The 21,628-nt window shown below is 40.3% G+C and overlaps 1 protein-coding gene across 1 annotated transcript in view; it reads right to left on the reverse strand.

Annotated features, from left to right (window-relative positions):
* LOC133128835 (potassium voltage-gated channel subfamily H member 5-like) overlaps nucleotides 1–21,628 on the reverse strand; it is a 104,411-nt gene that overhangs the window by 21,638 nt on the left and 61,145 nt on the right. The window contains exons 9-11 of the mRNA XM_061242641.1: nucleotides 20,234–20,433; nucleotides 14,264–14,516; nucleotides 7,088–7,284 (exon numbers count right to left, since the gene is read on the reverse strand). Coding sequence (XP_061098625.1) covers nucleotides 7,088–7,284; nucleotides 14,264–14,516; nucleotides 20,234–20,433 — 650 coding nt within the window. The remainder of the gene's footprint in view (nucleotides 1–7,087; nucleotides 7,285–14,263; nucleotides 14,517–20,233; nucleotides 20,434–21,628) is intronic.

Below are 21,628 nucleotides of genomic sequence, written 5' to 3' on the forward strand. Positions count from 1 at the left end.
AGTGGCATGGAGGACAAACTTCATTGCTGGTGGTTGGTTGGTTGCTGAGGGATGCTTCATCCCTAAGGAGATCAAACAATTTTGTACCAACTCACTTCTCAATGTGGAAGTTGGGATTATGGCAAGGAGGCTGACTGCCTTCATGTTGGACAAGGTGTATATGGACACTTATGTTCAGAAAGGTGGAATTCCGGGTGTACCTGGCTGTCTTGAGTACACCAGTGGCCAAGGTCTACCAAACGATACCCCACAAGCTAGTGGAACACTGAAGTCCCAAAGAGAGTCCCAAAGAGATTCCAGAAGCTCCTGCAGTGCTACTTCAACAAGTTTAACCTGCGGGAACTTCACCACTGACTGGCAGAGACTGGAGGTGAGCAGTGCCACAAGGTACACAATCTCAGTGATTCTGTTTTCTGCAGCGATGAAGTCAGCAGAGAAGTTACGTTGGGGCGCAGTACTGGCGAGTGGCATCAAACAGGCGCCCATCTGGGCATTCATGGACGATCTCACTATCACGGCAAAATCAGTACCTGAAAGGAGATGGCAAGGATGGAGCTTAAACCAGCAAAATCTGAGGAGGGGGCGCGTCCAGGATCGGTTTAGCTTTAAGATCGGAGAGGACATCATCTTAACGGAAACTGGTGAAGAGCTTTGGGAAGTGGTACAGGGCGGACTTCAGTGACAAGCAGAGTGTGAACGAGATGCTCATTCACGCTGAAAACTTGACAAAATCTTTGGAGAAGAGCGGCCTGGGGATACCAGCACGGGGTGCTCCCCAGACTGCTCTGGCCACTGCTCGTATATGAGGTCTCTTTAGATATTTATCCGCCTCTTATTTGCAAAGAAGGGCAATAAATAGCAGGCTCCCAAACTCCATGCTAATGGTCTACAAGTCACAAGACTCAGACAATAAAAGGCGTATTCTAATAATCCTTGACACTATTTCTCTACGCCAAAAGATCATGCTGCAATAAGAACAAAAATATACAATTCAGAAGTTGCACGGATAAACTCATAGCTTTTTTTTCTTAGTTCACTTTTATTGCACGTCCAGCCAACATATTTCCGGTTTGGTGGAAATATAAGTTTGTTATTAGACGCAGACATATTTATGGAACCACATATCCCACGTGGTTATGAGGCTACTTCTGTTTTCTGAACTAATTTCAAACATGGCGATGTTCTTGTACGGGGTTTCCTACCCTTTCCAAGAAGGTATAATGTGTCATATTCAAGTGACGGACAGTTTTGGAATATCGATGCTTTCGCATTGCAGAATGAATATTCAAATGTGCGTAAAACATCAAGTGAGTGGTTGCGTTGCACTTGCTCTAGATAAACCTGTAATTCTACTGGCTAACAGGGCTAACAGAGCTCTGGTTAACCTACTGTACTGTGCAAAAGTCTTAGGCACCTGTATAACATTTTGTACAGATAAGATTCTTTCAAAAATAATTCAATGAAAGGTCCTAAATAAACATACTAAAAATTTTACATTACATTTGAGAAATTTGGCAGAATAGTTAAAAACTGAATCAAATCAATATTTTTTGTGACCACCCTTAAAACTGCATCACTTCGCTGAGATAGCCAACGCTGTCCTGCAGTTCTATAAGACAATCAGCAAGGAGGTTGTTCCAAGCATGTTGGAGAACTTGCCACAGTTCTTCTGCAGCCTTTGGCTTGCTCCTTGCTTCTGATCTCAGACATCCTTGATCAAGTTTTTATGTAAATGTAGTCAATTGCTTACAGTACAGTTTCTTTTTTAAATTAAATACAAAAATGTCCCTGTAAAATTAAATCTTTTGGAAAATGAATATTTGGAAATCTCAAATGTGTTAATTTATGCTAACACACACAAAAAAATAAACATATATAATAAAGTCTAGGGTGCCTAATACTTCTGCACGGTATAGTAATTTTTAATAAAGGTCAATTTGAAATGTAATGCAGATATGTTAGAAAACATTAGGGTGAGTAATCCTTTTTGGAGAGCTTTAGGGATACCTTAGGCATGCTTTATAAAAACATACTCTCCTATATATGAATAAAACACACATGAAGGTAAATTTTCTTCACACTTTGCATTATTAAATCAGGTTTAATAGAAAAATAAGCTTTTCTGATTTTCATGTATCTGAACAAAAAGATATGCAGATGTTTTGTATTTGGAGAGATTTGGGGACACCTGAGGACCCCTGGCTGCAGTTTTGGGAAAACTCATTTGGAATTTGAATGCCTGTACACAGATTGACATTAAGTTTGTGCACAAATATAAAGTAGTTCTGAGTTGGTCCTTGACTTAGAAAACAATAAATTGTAATTCTTTTATTCTTATTTATTTTTATGTATGTACACACTGTATGTACATGCTCAGACATTTGTTCTGTCACAAAGTTATGAATAGAACAAGCCTCTTCTTTAATTTAAGTCAAAGCGGAAAGGGTTAAGAAAAGAAAAGCAATTAATTTTGAATCACATTTTCAACACTGAATAATTCATTTAAGCAAAATACATACTTGCCTACATCTTGCCTACATCAGTTAAGATTATGTACACAGAATTTTGACTGAACAATGGTCTCTACAGTGTATGAATTGTATCAAAAGATTTTGTATCGAGACTTTAATCCCGTATGTAAAATATGTTTCTCCTAAACCATAAGGTTTATATGCTGCCTTGAAAATAATTCCAATGACTCAAGATTATATGAGAGAGAACTCATATTTTAAAACATATCTATAAAAGTATTTCAGAGAGAAAATGAACTATTTTTTGCAGCTGCTTACTGGTCCTTCTGTGCACTCTGTAGATTAATAAATGCACTTTGCTGCCACTACAGAGGCGATGCTGGCAGTGTCCCTGGTTCTGTCTCAGTGAGTCTCTCCTGCTTCGGCTAATTGGCCGGCAGGTCCGTCAGCACTCACGGCAGGAGCAAAGACTGCTCCCCAGGAGGCAGCAAGCTTACCTTTATTCGATAGCTTTTACTTTCAACTGTCTCAAAAATAATAAGCAGGCCAGTACAAATAAGTGTTGCCAATTAGCAACCACTTGCTTTTTACTTGATTGCCCCTAATGCAGAGATCCTGCCTTTACAGATTTAAAATGAAATAATTTAATTTTCACTTTTTGAATACATGTCTATTATAATTATAATCAGAGATAATATTATAATTATAATTATATATTATATGAATAATTGCCTAAAACAATATTAAAAACATAAAAAGAATGTTAAATGCAAATTAGAGTGAATTAGAGAAAAAACATGTTGCTGGGTAGGGCTTAAAATGAGGCTCCCTCAGCGCACTACTCAGCAAACACTTTTGTACCTGTGGTTCTCAAACTCAGCCATGGGGACTCCTCTGTATGCTGGGTTTTTGTTACAGTCATTCGCTTGCTCAATTAAGGTTGTTCAGCACATGTGTTTAAGTTCTTTCACATTTTTTTCCATTAAACTTATTAATATCATGCAGGTTTAGCTCATTATCATTTGCTTTATCTTTGAATTTCTCATTATCTACCAAACAATTTGTTTCAGCGGCCAGCTGTCCACACTTCCACCAATATAGAACCAGCTGAATCATGTCAGCACTCTTTAATTTGATCTGTAATATGTTTTACATATTTTTGTGTTATAATTTGTAATATAGCACAGTAAGTACAATGTGAATATGGGACATTCTTCATGGTATACATAGCTATTTCTGACATAATGTGGCTTCATGAACAGCTTGTTAATATTCAGGGTTTGCAGTTGTGGGTGGAATGAACCCCAGCATACACAGCAGTCCCCAGGACCAAGCAACTCATCTTTCTACATATATCATACATCAGGATATTTACTTAAGCAAATCTTTCTACATATATCATACATCAGGATATTTACTTAAGCAAATCTCTACAAAGAACATACTTGGTCTTAGTAATCATCTTTTTAAAAAAGTGACAAACAACAATCCAAAAATGGTTCCCAACATTTTGCTCAGGGCCCTTTTCCTTAAAAAAAAAAATTTGATAATGAGTGAAAAATGTAAATAAAAAGCAATCTTGCTTTAAAATTGGCAGAAATGTCTCATGTGTACCATTTAGTTCAGGTCATGATCACATACAGATTCATTGTAACATGTAAACCAGACTGCTGCACAGGGCCCTTTTCTTTTAAAAAAATAAATAAATTGATAAACAGTAAAGAATTTAAATAAAAAGCAATCTTGTTATAAAATTGCCAGAAATGTCTAATATGTACCATTTAGTTCAGGTTTGCTTTCGATCACATACAGATTCATTGTAACATGTAAACCAGTGGTGCCCACATTTTTGCACCGCACTGTAACTGTACCAACAAGTCTTAAAGTATACATTCCAAAAAAAAGTTATATTTATTTCTATTTTCACACCAAAGTCTTTTCCATCCACTTCCAGTCATCGCGTAACAGTCAATTTTCCGTTCGGCTCTAATCGATATCCTTTCACGCAGCAGTGCATATTCTTCCACCCCGAACCATAGGCTAAGGCTCTGCTTCCCCCTCATTTAACGTGAGTCAAAAATCCCCACCTGAAATGTCCGTTTCAGTCACCTATATGTCATATTGCAGAAACTAATGCTGCTCTTCCTTTCATTTCAGCTTGTTTTTAAATACCTCTTGGAAGTGTATTATGCCCCTGTGGGAATCAAACTTGCAACCTTTCATTAATAAGCTTTGCACACTGGTCCTGTGGAGATGTACTGTAGTTTTTTTTTTACATTACAAGTCATTTAGCAGACACTCTTATCCAGAGCGACATACAATGTGCAGATCGAACACATAGAGTAGGTATATTGTTTTTTGGGTGGATGTATGAAGAGGCAGGGGCACCATATTGAAATGAAAAGAGACACACTGCAAAAAAGTCTGTCTTTATCAGTGCTTTAGTCTTGTAATGAGACCTAAAATCTTATTTCTTTATCTCAAGTGGGAAATATTTGCTTGTTTGAAGTTACTTTTTGCTTGACTCATTTTCTTGAAATGAGTCAAACTGTCCATTTTCTTGAAATGAGTCAAACTGTCCCACCTTATTCGCAATCTTTCTGTCTTATATAGCAAAAAAGTCATTTCAATCAGATTTTAAGTCTGATAAGACCAAATGGACTTATTTTTGGGTTTCGCAATGCAGTGGCACTGTGACAGGAAGGGGGTGGAAGGGTGATGCAACCAGCAGTTAAATGGTGGACACAAAGCTCTCAATTGGCTTAAACGCATGTCCAGCGGCCTAAGTCACAATGAATTATTTATGCATTGAGCTCTGCACAGCACAATCCCATAGTCCTCGCTGGCTTCAGGTCAGGCACATCTCTGCAAATCAAACCACCTCCATCTCTACATGCCAGCAAATGTGTAATTATGTCACAAGTGTGTGTACGTCTTTATTTGCTCGAATGGGCATAAATCACGCATGAAACACATAAACTGATTTAAGGATGAGAACAAATCACTTGGTGCAGTGTCACTGTTTAAATTGCAATTCAGCCTGCAGTAAAAGCAGTTCAGAGGGGTTCATTTTGTATAACAGCACACAAACTGTTCTGGTTCAGATTCTAATCCCCGTGCAAAATAAACCTGATTTGTTATGTTTATGCAGGCTCCCGTTATATAAAACCTCATAAAAACTCATGTACAAAGCCAGCATTATTACCTTGACTGTGTGGTAAAGGCAGTACGACATCAATAATTGTTCTCTCACGCATTGTAATAAAACAGGAATACATATGAATCTGACCCTTATTACTGCAATAGTATCACAGCACAAGTTTGTTTTTTACATACCACCTCTGTGTTGCTGCTATTTTGATATCACCTGCTCCCCACACACATCACAAACAAAAAGGTTGTGTGTGTGTGCCAATGAGAAAACCTGTTACAAAGTATGAAAAGTGTTTGCGTGTGTGTGTGGATATGTGTGGGAGTGTGTGAGAGTCTGCGTGTGTGTGGGTGCACACATGTGTATATGTCTGTGAGTGTATATGACTGTGAGTGTGCCATGTGTGCATGCATGTTTGTGTGTGTATGCATGTGTGCTTGTGCATGTGTATGTGTGTGTGTTTGTGTGTGTCTGTGAGTTTTCCTGCGGGTGTGCGTGCATGTTTGTTCGCGCGTGTGTGTGTGTGTGTGTGCATTCATTGGAAGAAGGTATGTGTGTGCTGTTTAATGCCTTTGCCAAAAGACCTAAAAGTATAAATTACCAACAGCCGGTCCACATTCCACTGGACTACAGGCACAATTACTCTCTGTTCAGTCTCAACATAAATCCTACAGTACAGAGGAACAGTAGACATTCGATTTAATTTAGTAGTCTCTAAGGGGAAAATTACCATGGTTCAGAATCCACAAAATGCACATGCAATATAGCATTAAATAGCAGTAAATAAAACAAAACAAACACGACACCAGTTTCATTCTAGAAGCAAAATGCATTTGACAATACAACCATCCATGCTTTATTAAGAGTAGGAAAGAGAGCTAATAAAAATGTTAGCCTTCAGACCATTACTTCTGTAGTAGGTTTCATTCCTTCATTCCTCACTTGGGGAACTTGACAACGAAACTGAGTAATAATAATTAGCTAATTAGCTAATTCAGCAGAAGTGTGATAAAGCCTGGAGCAATGAAATCTATACTGCGATGTCCATAAGGGCTAATGAGAAAGGATTTGACGTAGGCTCAGAGGCAAAGCTTATATTCCAATGTACGTATATTGATTTGAATTCACACTGGATTATTCATTGTGCTCCCATAACCCCCACGCCCCTCACACACACTCCATTGCTATGGTAAACATGCAAGGGGAGGAACCAGAGGCACTCATTATTATTTCCAGAAACCATTTCAAGTAGCAAGATGACCTCTGTGTTTCTGCAACAGACTAGTAAAAGAAATATGGCTGCATGTGAACATAATTGTGATCAATTCAAATTGAATGCACGATTGTCCAATTTTTCATTCAAACTGGATTATTCATTGTACACCCCCCCCCCCCCCATATACAATCCACTGCTATAGTTAACATGCAAGGAGAGGAGCAGTCTGTGCCTGAGGTGATGGCCTACCCGTTTGCGCAGGTTACAGGTGAGGATGAGGTTGCGGGAGAAGGAGTTGGCGAAGGCTGTGTAGAACTCCAGCACCTTCAGTAGTGCCTCCCTCTTGATGATATGCAGGTCGCAGTAGGTGAGTGCGCGCACATTGGCACATGAATGCGCCAGGGCTGTCTCCTTCCAGAAAACGTCTCCAAAGACATCCCCCTTTCCTGCGTAAGAAGACAGAGAGGGAGATAAAAATAGATTATATAATAAATATAATCACAAGCTGGCTGATGGCGGCCAGTATATGTTTTTTTTTTAAGATATCTTTTGTTCGTTGATGGAGCTTACTAATTTTCAACCTGATTGGTCAAGTGGTTCAAAAAATATATCCACTTATATGCCTATTATAGCACCATGTATTGGCCTAGAGGTGGCAAAATTTGTACACCTCCACAGAATCAAGGCCTTTCATGAGTTATTTTGACACCTGGAGGCCATTTTGTTTTGAAAAGTCAACATTTTGGCGTGAAAACAATCCACAGATCCCTGCTTAACTTGAAAATATACATTACTGTGATGGAGCCGCGCTGTCACTGAATGCGGGCAGCACGCCCACACACACACACACACACACACACCACACATTCCCCCTTCCCTCCCGGTCTCACAAAATATTTAATTAAACCGCAATGTGACGGAGCCGCGCTGTCACTGAATGCGGGCAGCACGCGCACACACACACACACACCACACATTCCCCGTTCCCTCCCGGTCTCACAAAGTAGTTAATTAAACCTCAATATCATTCCCTCTTTTCTCCACAGTTTCAGTAGCGCGACCAAGGGTGCACACTTGGCAGTGCTATGTTCAGTTACGCATACATTCACACAAACACAAGCGACTTACAGTTTGTTGAAGGGCGTGGCATATGCGTCAACCGGCTCCCTCTCCATGAGCTTGGTTGGCGAAACAGAGGCGTAACTTTTCTGATTGTTTAAATAGTCTCTTTACGCGCGCTCTCATGATCACGTGATCTGTATAATTATGTTTATTTTTGTGTAACGTTAATTTGCACGGTAAATAACGTATTTTGATTTAAGGGAAATGTTTAGGAGGAGATAGTTGATCCTTGTTTAAAATGCATTTTGGTTTGATAAATGGTTGAAGCTTTATTCTGTGGGGAAATTAGGTCATTGTTTTCTAAGGAATAAGGAATATTTTCTGTGTTTTTCCATCTTTTTGAACTTTTTCTTTGTAAATATTCACACTGTGTTGTCGGCATAAATAAATCTCACTAAACCAAGATTTTCCGAGTACGCCTGAGTTTTTTGGGGAGTTCCCAAGAGAACCCCGCCACAATTACATACACATTTTGTTCCAAATGACGCAAGGAATGAGAGGCAAAAATAATTTTGATTCTAGACCCCACAGTTCAGGGTTATGGGCCAAAACAACGGTAGATCTCCAGAAATGGGGTTGGGCAGCCCTGGTATAAATGATATCTGATTGACTGTCAAAATAAATAAGATTACGATTACTGATTCATATTTATATTTTAGCAGGGACTGTGATTGGACATTTTAATCCTAATGTTTGGACAATTCACACAGATAATTATAACAATGAGGATTAGGATTATGACAACAACAATAATAATAATAATAATAATAATAATAATAATAATAATAAAGATAATAATAATAATACATAATTTTATACTGCTGAATATTTACTGGGTAAGGAAATTCCCGTAAAAGGTTGGACAGCGGGCCTTATTGTTCACAGCAGGGCTGCCCAACCCCATTTCTGGAGATCTACCGTCCTGTAGGTTTTCATTCCAACCCTAATAAAGCACATCATAATCACCAGCTTGTTGAGCTCCTAATTAGTAGAATCAAGTGTGTCACATTAGGGTTGAAGTGAAAACATAGCGGATGGTAGATCTCCAGGAACTGGATTGGGCAGCCTTGCTCTAGGACATACAGTGTTTGCTTTCATTCTGTTTTAGGGAATAATGCTCTTATCTTATAAGCATACAGTTGGTTAGACTAAGCAGGAGACAATCCCCCCCTGGAGCAATGCAGGGTTAAGGGCCTTGCTCAAGGGCCCAACGGCTGTGCAGATCTTATTGTGGCTATGCTGGGATTAGAACCACCAACCTTGCGTGTCCCTGTCATTTACCTTAACCACTACGCTACAGGCCGCCCTGATATCTGATTGACTGATGGCTGATGGTGGCCATGTTTTTATTTTCTTTATTGGACAATCAGGTAGGAACTGTCAAAGGTATGACCATATCAAAGTCTGCCACAGACAACATAAAGATCATTTTTACCACATATAAAGCAGTTAACGTATCACCTTCATTTGGCTTACAAGACTGACTTGTCTAAGTAAAGAGAAAATGTGCCCTAAAATAGATCCTTGTGGGACTTCACAAGTAACAGGAGCTGGAAAGCACCCCAACAGTCTTTCCAACAGAGACTGAAAACTGTCTCTCAGTGAGATTAACACTTAAATCTGTAAATTGTGACCACCCCATTACACTACACAATACCAGCACAATAAAACAATGTTATATAGGGAGATATGAAGCTGGGCTGGTTCTGTTGTTCTGCTACACTCATTTTGGAGCCCATTTTATGGGGTTTCCTCAGCAGTCAGAAAATCAACACATTTTTAGAATCAAGAGTAAAGGCAGGGGGCAGTTCCACAGACAGAGTGGGAACAAGAGCATCTCCCAGGGTGTTCAAAAGAAGGTGAAGCTAATATAATTTTCCTGTTTCGATATGGGTAGCACTGCCGCCTCACAGTAAGGAGGTCCTGGGTTCGAATCCCGGTCGGCCGGGGCCTCTCTGTGTGGAGTTTGCATGTTCTCCCTGTGTTTGCATGGGTTTCCTCCGGGTACTCTGGTTTCCTCCCACAGTCCAAAGACATGCAGGTTAGGCTGATTGGAGAGTCTAAATTGCCCGTAGGTATGAGTGTGTGAGTGAATGGTGTGTGTGCCCTGAGATGGACTGGCGACCTGTCCAGGGTGTATTCCTGCCTTTCGCCTAATGTATGCTGGGATAGGCTCCAGCCCCCCTGCGACCCTGTTCAGGATAAGCGGGTTAAGATAATGGATGGATGGATGGAACACCTTCTCTATTGGCCTGAAATCCTTCTTATAGTTATCACAGGAAAAGATAACAGAAAACGTCTTCTGTAAATTTGGGATAGTGAAATCAGTGGCATGGTGAAATCAGTGGCATGCCGCAGCCTAATTGGCTCAGAGCCTCTCTCATTTTTAGAACTGCCATTGCCACTCATGGTGAGAGTAATTTGAACAAATTGATCCTGCTGGTATGGAAAAAATACCACTCATGAAATTAAATAGAACTGAAGGCAAATTAAAATCTTCTGCTATCTATTCAAATTGCATAGACAATTATACACCTTTGGGCATTCTCTGGCTGCTCCCTCAAAAGTGCTCAGAAAAAGTAAGAATGCAAATGAGAAGCATACTACTTGACTTTATTCTAGATGGCCATTCCTTAGATCACTCATTCCAAGGTTTTAGAACTGAGGCTATGCAATGCAATTCTTGGCTGAGGCAACATGAAATTGGAAGTAAAGAAGGCTGATGCGCACAATGAGAAAGAATAAATCAAGGAAAAACTGATGGTCAGAGCTCCACATTTGTTGATGTTTGATAACAGCAGGTTGGGAAGTATCATGGGAAGTGTGATACACAGAAACACCACCAGGTGATATATTATGTATATATTAAGGTATGCCTGAGGCTGGGTTACTCATTGGGTCTGAGCTTAACCCAACTGCTCATAGTGGAAAGAGGCTGATATAAAAGTTCACATCAAAAGGACAAGACTTTTCCAAGGCAATTGCCCACATTTCTTTAATCCATCTTTTTTAATACTTGCATGCTACAGTAAGCAAACAAGCAGCATGTAAGTTTAAATGCCGTGGACTGACTATCCAACTATACAGATCACAAGGCCTCTGAACTGGTATTAAGCATATTATCATGTCACTTCACATCATGTTATTGTGGCAGTGACTTCATTAATACGGCAAACTGTTAATGGATTATGAGCAGCTACAAATACCACTTTAGCCCACTTTAACAATCACTGAGGTCTCTGACTACGCACAACCAGCTACAGTAATACTACAACAACTTGATCCCTGTGGAAATGTTAATAGGAGAGATCACATCTACTGTATCTTCCACATTATATGGAATATGCTACATTTTCTATGCCAAAGTGACACATACGAGACTGCGACAAATATGAAAGCTCATGTGGATGTACATTTTCATATCCCAAATGAAAACAAATGTTATAAAAAATGGTGAATATGCTACCATTAAAAAGGCCTAGCTGAAGGTATTTACCTCCGTGAAGTAATAGGAGATTTAAACTAGCCAGAAAGGGTGCACCTTAAGGCATTCAGACACACTGTGAAACATATCACGTCCTTGCTGTTCAGGTGCAAGTTGAAAAAATACATGGGGTTAAACGGTGACATCCAGTGAATCGGCATGAGATGCTAGCTTCAATCGCTAAATTAATTATTGTGCACTGACAGAGAAGTGAGAACAGAGATCTGTGCAGTACTGCCAGGGAAAGCCTCTCTACATCACTTCCTTTTAATCTCATCTAGAAAAACACACTGAGCATGGTGGGGTGGTGGTGAGTAGAATCTATCCAAAATGTATCATTGTGGCGTAACAAGATTTCGATAGGTTTTTTGGTGGAACAATTTATTTCCTTCTCACGTGTTCTATCTACTATTTCAATCTAATCTATCACCATGCTACCCAGGTGTAGCAGGAGCCCTGCATCTGATCCAAAGCAATTGCCTGTGAGTCATTGAATATGTTATACCCCACAGGCCACAAACCACTACTGCACCGCTGGAGGAGAGATCTATCTGACTGATTACAGCTGGTAGCCTGTAGGCATGTGGTGCATTCTGGAGGAACCTGTATATTAGTGACCTCAATGTAAATCCACTATGGCCACAGAGGAACAAGGCTAACTGTGTCCTAGTCATAGACCCTCAGGCACAATTGGCTGACGAGGCAGCCAACTTCAAACAAACAAACAAACAAACAAACAAACAAACAAGCAAGCAAACATTTTTCTACTTTTATTTAATTCTACAGGGCTTGTGAACATATCAAAGTCTCGGTTGAGCCAGCCTTGTTTAAGATTCAACCCATAAGAAAGTAAATCATAGGCAGAGCATCGCAGAGCTCTAGGGTACTACAGGGCAGAACATAATTAGACTTAGCATCAACCAGGAGGGAGGGTTTTTATTCACTAGGACTACCCATCTCTCGTCCCACAAGAGCAACTACTTTTGTCTATCAGGTGACTGCAATCTGTTTTCCATGTGACGTATAGTCCTCTGAACCAATGCCTGCATGACTCAACCAGTGAAATGCAGAGTGAAAAGAAGCATGCAGTATACTTTTAGCTGGGGGATGTGGGCTTGCTTTGGCTCAGTTGTCAGGATACTGCAGTGATAAGACTGGCTTAGGAATGTGATCACGCATTCCAAGTTGGGAGGAGAGAAAATTGTGGTTGATTGTGATAAAGAAAGAAGTTTTAAAAAGGAAGAAAGCGCAATTTAGCCAGAAGACAAATTGAAACCTGCGTCATCGGTAAGGATCGTAATTGCTCATGTTATTCTTCTGTAGACAAATAGACAATGGTGTGCAACTCCATAAATGCGTCACTGAACCTTAAAGTAAAACCTCATTTGGATCGGACTGGAATCCCCCCGGAGCTCAGATTACAATTATCCCATTCACAGATTCCTATTATTCCATGCCCTGTCCTCTTTATTATTTACAATGCAGGGAACTATTGCTATGTACGTATGTCCAAGTGGTAACTCCATATGGTGTGCATAACTGTGACAAGTCCATAACTCTGACAAGCTATAATTGCAGTATTCCAGAGATATCCACACTTACTCACGTTGCAAAGGAGTTGGATTATGCAAAACCACTGCATAAGCACTCTTAAGGAAATAAAAAAATATCATAAACTGAAGCTTATATATCAAATTGATTGGCTATTACAGTGGGGGTGGGTCAATTTACTTTAACTACTGCAACAAATAAGTTGAGGTTGTGAGGGGAGATCTACTTATGCAATTAAATTAGTGGACAATCGAGTCCAATTGATCAAATATTAACAGTACCTAGTTTCCCTTTCACAGTATTTCCAATCACTTTGAAATAAACATTTAGCCAATATTTTCCACCAGAGGACTTTGGCTGCATATAATGTACACTTTACTGTACACAGATTGTTTTATTTTACCTCACATCTGTTTTTGATTATTCTTATTTCATGGACAATGATGGATTTGTACAGTGAAACCAATTACTGCTGATGCAAAAAGCTTAAAGCTGATTGGGTGAGATTTTAGGTGTGGAACAGAGCACTACTTGAGAATTGTCAGATTACCCAGGCTATAGTGGTGACAACCAATCTGCCTTCTCTGTATGAGACTAACAACTACGGTTTACAGGTGGAATTTAACAACATTCTTGCCTGGAGTTGCTCGTAACCTAATTTTATGAGCACATAATAGTCCAATAAAATAAAAGCAGGCTGTGCAGTTTTTTTATAAAAATGGCAACACAAAGCATCCGTTTCTCAGTGATTTATGAAAGGACCATATAAATCCCTTTGCCTGTGTGCTGGCTTGGCAAATTGGAGAGTGGAACCTGAATGGTCTGATAACCTAATCAACTGTTCCACTCACAGAGAATTTTACAAGCAGTGCGATAGGTTTCCCGTAAAATAACTTATTTTCATTTCGATATATTCCCTTTTGGACTCAGTGCAAACCCTGCATACTCCATACTGGAAGATATCCCCAGCTACATTATTGGAGAGGTTGGGGTTACCATTATTTGCCATTACTGATGAAAGACCATCTTTAGGGCTGAGGGCAGGGTCTCTGTTTCTTCTTTATTGGGTCACCAGATACCCCTACTGAAGTCAACATACAACTTACATGTTCCAGTCTACATATTAGATCAGGCGCCTGGGCAAGAGCACCTGCACTATAAAAAAGAAAATGTAACATTGACTGTATAATTCATGCTCAACATTAAATGAATACATTAGTGAATTTAATAAACAGAAATCTTGAAAACTGATATCCAAAGCAGCTTACCCAGAATGGCGGTGACTTCATCATCCTGTATGACCTCCAGTGACCCCGACACCACAAAGCACAGGGTGTCCACACTCTCGCCGGCGTGGAAGATGAGGTCCCCAGGGGCGCAATGGATGGTCTGGAACTCCACCGCCAGTGAGCGCAGGCAGCCGTCGCTGGCCAGCCGGAAGGCAGGGTGCTCGTTGAACACCTGGCGGTTCAGGTGGACACAGATGTCTGCCCGCATGTCTTTGGGACAGAAGGACAGCACCTGCAGAGATAGGGGACGCGTCATTCCAGACACCGGTCTCTCCTAGTGTTTGGGTTAGGGTTGTTGGGAGATTATGGGCTTATTATTTCAGGGCTCTCAGCTGGTGTGTCCAGCTCGACTACAGTCATTCACCCTGCATTATGAAATGATATTCATACTAAGTACTGGCTATGACTGGCGGTCTCATGGGCAAGGTGTAATTAGCCACAGCATCACCCAGAGAGTGAGCTTTGCTACTGGCAGGGTGTACCATGTTGAAGTGATCAAGCACCTGCAACTGAATCCCTGTGACCAAACATGGACCCGCAACACGATCTTCTCTCATCATGAAATTTTCTGAGAAAGAAGTGGTAGAGCTGCTGTCACTTACATCAGCACCATCACAAATCTAGAATCTTTTTTGGTCACTCTTTCATGCTCCTCTCCATTAAAGCAGCAATAATTGCTCATGCTCAGTCACTGTTCAGTCACTGTAAGGGAACACAGAAGGTTCAGCGATTCCACACTGACAAGCCTGCACATCAGCGTCTAAAGTAATTACCACCCAGTAGCTCACCTTACTAAATCGGACAATTAACCAATATAGAATGTGATACAGTTTATTGTGATGAGAGGCTCCTAACTCTTAAGATTATAGCCATGGTAATGTGATAAAGACCAAGAGGAGACAACTGCTGTCCTATCAAGCTGAGCCAATTGCTATCTGCACAAACAGAATGACAAGCTTCCACACTGCACAGGCAGACAACTGGCTTGAGCAACAGCTCAGTTTCTTAGAGCACCTTCTTGATACTAAACTTTGTGGGGCAATAAGGACTTAGCTGAACCAAACCTCATCCAAATTCCCAGTCCTATTACTTGTACGCATATCACACCCTGGAAGTTTTGCACAGAACTTCCTTGCCAATCAGAGCTTTTGTGAATATGAAGCTGTGTGAGTGTGAGGTCATTTGAAATGGGGGGGGGGGGGTGGTTAAATTATTATGGGAGTAGTAAATGCTCCATTGCCACGTTGTGCTTGCAAGCGAGTGGCACGCATTTGTGTGGGCAGCAGACGTGATGAATCTCACTGAGAGGCACACACTGGTTTTCTGTGCTCAGCACCTGTCTGAATATGACTGCTTATTTGTTCTATTTTTGGAAACCAATTTTTAAAACACATTTTTTATTTTCTTCCCATTTCAGTTATCCAGTCATATAAGACTGTCTCAACATTACGCTGTTACGGAAAGCCTGTGGTCTTTTCAAGCATGTGCTGCCAGCAGCTGACTCCACAGATTCCCATCAGAGCTAAAACGTCATTCTCATGGTGAGGTCATGAGCAACTATGGCCTGCACAGTAGGGCTGCCAGCCAGTCTGCACTGAAATTGCCAGGAAATAATACCAGACCATGGGGATCACACACATACTGGAACCAAGTAGCTTTGTAGGATGAGCCACCCAGCAGCACTCTCCCTCATTCTCTGGGTGAAGGTACAGCTACAGTACTGTGCCGAAGTCTTAGGCACCTGTATAACATTCTGCACAGATAAGATTCTTTCAAAAAGAATTCAATGAAAGGTCTTAAATAAATGTACTATACATTTTACGTAAAATTTTAGTAATTTGGCAGAATAGTTAAAAACTGAATCAAATCAATATTTTTAGTGACCACCCTTCGGCGTTAGAACTGCATCACTTCTCTGAGATAGCCAACGTTGTCGTTCTATAAGACAATTAGCAGGGAGGCTGTTCCAAGCATGTTGGAGAACTTGCCACAGTTCTTTTACATTACATTATTGGCATTTGGCAGACGCTCTTATCCAGAGCGACGTACAACAAAGTGCATACCCATAACCAGGGATAAGTTCGCTGAAAGACCCTAGAGGGAAGTACAATTTCAACTGCTCTTCAGTTCTTCAGCAGGCTTTGGTTCGCTCCTTGCTTTTGATCTCAGACAGCCTTGATCAAGTTTTTATATAAAAAGTAATTAATGTTACGTTTTTAAACTAAATACAAAAATTAAATCTTTTGGAAAATGAATATTTGGAAATCTCTGCACAGTACTGTATGTCTCATCTCAAAATGTTTCTCAGCACCACATCGGCCTAAATCCAAAACATACTGGTATGAACTGTAAAATAAGTTCATTAAGATAAGATTAAGATAAGCCTACCAGAAACTTAAGGGTACAACTGCCCCCTAAGTTCTGCCCATCTCACAGGCTCCCAGAGGCGGGATGAGATTGTTGCAACAGTCTGAAATATAGAATCACTCGTCTTTCAAAGCTGAATGAAAACGCTAGGGTTCACTGAAACTACCCTTTACTGTAGATTAATTCTTTATGACTTACACTAGTGAAGTAGAAACATAAGAGCGTTCACCTGATTGGTATGAGGAAGACTCCTGAGTACGGGGAGAACATGCAAACTCCACACAGAGAGGCCCCGGCCGACCGGGATTCGAACCCAGGACCTCCTTGCTGTGAGGCCACCTCCAGAATGATGCCTTTCAGTTTTATTTTGATATTATTAATGTATGGGGAACAGCCACTGATATTCTGTCCTAGGATTCACACCTTTATGAATGTGCACAAACGGCTATTATACAACGGATAGGACCAGTTCATTGTCTCTATTAGTCCGTTTTTATTCCAGCCGTGCCAATATCCACGATATACACGGCTAAATGGAATGTTCTCATATCTTTTAATATTGTTTGTAGATCACATTATCTACTTTGTAACCAAAATTAACATTATCCATCGACCTTCTCTGGGATTTGAAAAGGAGTAGGTATGAAAAAAAATACAAGAACGGAAACATCCTTGGATCGCAATACCAGCAAGACCACCAAGACCACCAAACCCTGGCAAAGCAAATGATGGCTCACAACGACGCTCTGAGTTATTTCAATAACTGCACATTATCTGGCAGTCTACAAGAATGACAAATGACTTGTGTGTCAGTGTCGTCAGGTGTAACATAAACTAGCAAGCTAGCTAACTAAACTTAATGCAGTGGGGATGCATTATTCCAATAGCGTTGCTTAGCTAACATTAGTTCAGTGGGGATACATTATTGCTAGCAAACATTACTTAGCTAGTGCAGTGGGGATATATTATTGCTAGCTAACATTAGCAACCAATAAACTACTGTTCATTGGAAGAATACATTTACCATAAACATAGCTCCATTAAAAATACATTCATTTAAAGCTTGTCTTTCTTCTGTAATTTTAAAAGATAAATGCAGTAACCATTATATAAAAGCATTATGGAACATTATGGAATCGTTGATATTGGCACAGCTAGGGGGTGCAACTGCACTCCACTTCGCTAGCTGTGCCAACCACCCCGCTAACCACCCCGCTAGCTGTCCATAAATTTTATAATACAAATGTCTGTTACCATCGAGAACCTCCTAGAGCAGTGGTTCTCAAACACAGTCCTGGGAAACCATGTGTATGCTTGTTTTTGTTTCAATCCCACAATTTTAACAAGCTGTTCATTTTTTATTAATTAGAGACTTTTCATGTTTAGTGGGATTATTTACCCTCTGAAGACACATTATATCAGAAAATAATTCACATTGTGCTTATTGTGTTATACATAAAACAATACACAAAAAGAGGTAATAAATATTTTCAACTGAAGACTGAGGTGAATCAATAATTAGGTTGTTGGACACATGTGGGGCAGCTTGTCGGGTAGTGGTTGAGGTACATGACTGGGGTACGCAAGGTTGGGGGTTCGATCCCCATTGTCGCCACAATCAGATCCGCACAGCTGTTGGGCCCTTGAGCAAGGCCCATAACCCTGCTATTGCCTCCTGCTTAGTCTCATCAACTGTATGTCGCTCTCAATAACAGCGTCTGCCAAATGCCATTAATAATAATAATAATAATAATAATAATAATAATAATAATAATAATAATAACATGCATTTAAATTCTTTTGGAATTTTCTCCTTAAACATTAACACAATGCTGTTTTGGCTCATTATCATTTGCTTTATCTTTGAATTCTCCATTATCTACAAAATGGTTGACCAGGTGTCCACATTTTCACCGACTAGGAAACTATGGTTTTTAATTTGATAAGTAATTTAAAAAAAACAAAAAAACTCTTTATGTAATAACTTACAATACAGCACAATGTGAATATGGGACTTTTATCTGTCATGGCATGCACAGTGATTTCTGACATAATGTGGCTAAGGAGGGTAAATAATCCCTCTAAACATGTCTAATTAATGTGATGGGGAGGACCGTCTGTCACATAAAGAAAAACTGTCAGCTTGCTGAAATTCTGGGATTGCAATTGTGCTCACAACGAAAACTAACAGTGGTCCCCCAGGACCAAGATTGAGAACCACTGTCCTAGAGAAAGATGTGGGAAGCAAGAATGAATGCAGGAGCTGAATGTACCATAAAGACCTTTACCACTGGTGTAAATTAATTTTATCATGTTGCCTGAAAAACATGAAATCATTTGAAAACATGCTGTTGTCCTGAAATTTTACATAATTTCATAATGTAAAATTTCAGAATTTGTTGAAACTCAAAGCGAAACTAAAATGAACAATTGTAACAATCTTGTAACCATTTAATTGCATGTAAATTTGTGTGTATAGTGTATAAATTGCCAGTATTTTTGTATATGCATGCACAAATACTGTATCTATAATATACAGCATATTTCTATTCGAGGAGAAGGAAGTACAGAAGCCTTCAGCTGTATAGCACTTTCAGGGCAAATTAAGAAAAGAGACCTCTGAAAGCGATCCTCTGTACAGAAACAGTAGGAGCTCAGTGGAGAACAGCACATTTCCAGGATTATTATTCCTGCATCTGAATAACAACCATCTAGCTAATTAGCTACTAACCTCTGCTGAGCACAGCCTCAAGGCAGTCTATGAAATGTAATATGGGGGACACATTACTGTTTCTATAAGAACACTTGCAGTAAAATGTTAAACAAAACTGTGAATCAATATGGATGTATCCCACTGCCACTCCTATTTACCAGAGTCAATAACACTCACGCAGGATGCGCACATTCCTGACGTCAAATATATAAAGCTTCCATCCACAACTCATTGCCAAACCTGCCTGACTGCTGGACTTCATTTAGTGTCTTCATTTAGACAGTTCTGTGAAGTTAGGTGCATTTCTTGAATCCGAAGTGGGATGTATGAGCCTCTCTTACGAAAACAGTAAGAGATATTTATGATACAAATACAAAAATGTTTTTGCATGAGACCCAATAATCCTTTTCTTACAAACTACACCTCTGACCTCTCAGCCAACCCCCCAAACCCTGCAGCTGATCCCACCAAGTTTGCTGCCAATCCACCTCCACAGCAGTCACAACTATTTTCAATATCAAAGTACAGCATGCTGTTTTTATATGACAAACATGTGGGACCCTGCTGTAAAAAACAGCTCCTGTTTTAAAACAGCTGGTAGCTTGTTGAGCACTTCCCAGGTCAACAGAGTTTAGTTGTTTCACTAGTTCAGACCAACTCCCAGCTAGACCAGCTGAAGATATGCTTTGAAACAGCTGCTAGCTGGTTGACCAACTCATACCCCTCATGGACTCATAGACCAGCTTCATGGTCAGCCTGGTAATGCTGGTTAACCAGCTCATACCCAGCTAGACCAGCTTATGACCAACTTGACCAGCTCAATTTTCAAGCTTGCCAAGCATAACTGGATAACATAACAGGACACCCACCCTCTCAGTGTCGATGCCTTTGGACATGGCCCATGTGGACACAATATAATCCATCACTCTCTCGCTCAAGCCCTTTGGGACCTGGTAGAGCTTGAGAAAGTCCCGCACATTGTTGAGCATCTCATGGTAGCGGTTGGTGTTGGTGTACATCTGCTGGAAGATGGTGGTGACATTCCCAAAGATGGTTGCATACAGGAGCGCTGGGGGGAAAAGAACACTGGTAAGTATATAACTTACAGATGGTTTTAAAGAATGCTCTTATTTCAGACAAGGGTATCGCTGGTCCAGGGTTTGAGGTTAGCAAGGCTTAAACACAAGTAAAAACAACATTGGAGCATGGACATTTGGAACACTCGTATTCAGGTTGCAGCAGCTCCTGCAGAATTGAGTCCCACTGTGTATCAAAATACTGTTGGCTGTATTTCTTGATTTTAACTGCAAAAACAAACAAATGTGACAGTAAAGACTGTAGTAAAGACATGCACAGTGACACACAACAAGAAGGTGAAGAGATCTGTGGAGGGCATGGCTTGTTAGCACTGTGCCGCTGGGTGGGATGCCAAAGCGGCACTTCCTCCAAGCTGTTTACCGTCAGGCACCGGCTACACTGCTCACATCGCCCCCTCTGCGTTACCATGGAAACCCAACCCAAAATAGTTCCTTAAAAATAATCTGGTCATTTTGTTTCCGATGAGGAAGAAAGCACAGTGACAGCTAAAAAGGCCATCACAGGAGGGGGGAGGGGGTTGGTGGCAGGCCAAGGAAGTTACAATAGTGTATGAAAACACAGTATATATATTATATGCATGTAATGCGGATGTTTGTTTGATCAGTTCCAGGTTGATAGAGCACCAGGTGGTTCTCCAGACAAGCTGTCCTGGACTTTGGCTGCCCAGGAGCAAGCTTTACCCAGTAAATTGACACTGTAAATTGACCTTTTTGATGATGACTTAGATTTTTTGTTTCAAAGAGCTTAAATATCATTCTGCAAGTGAACACAATACATCTGTAGTATATGGTATGAAAAAATAACAAGGTACTTCTTGGATAACTCACTCACCCCCCTCACCCCCCACACATGCATACATGTACACACACACACACATACACAGTAACCAAGTCATAAGGGAGAGTACAGCCGTTCAAAATAGAGTTGATGTCAATTCATGAAAAAGAATTTGGTTTTTATTTGAAGAAACAAGAGAGACTACTATCACATAGAACATAAATAAAAAGAAATTCAAGCACTCTGAAATCCAAGAAGTTTCACAACCATGAATTTTCCACTCACAAAAAGCACTTTCAGCTGGTTTAAAATGACTTGTGGGAACTGTGGAAACGACAAGGATCGATAATCTCCAGTCCCACACCATAACTCAGTTTAGTGAAGCGTGC

This window comes from Conger conger, chromosome 5 (genome assembly GCF_963514075.1).
Source record: "Conger conger chromosome 5, fConCon1.1, whole genome shotgun sequence".
NCBI lineage: Eukaryota > Metazoa > Chordata > Actinopteri > Anguilliformes > Congridae > Conger > Conger conger.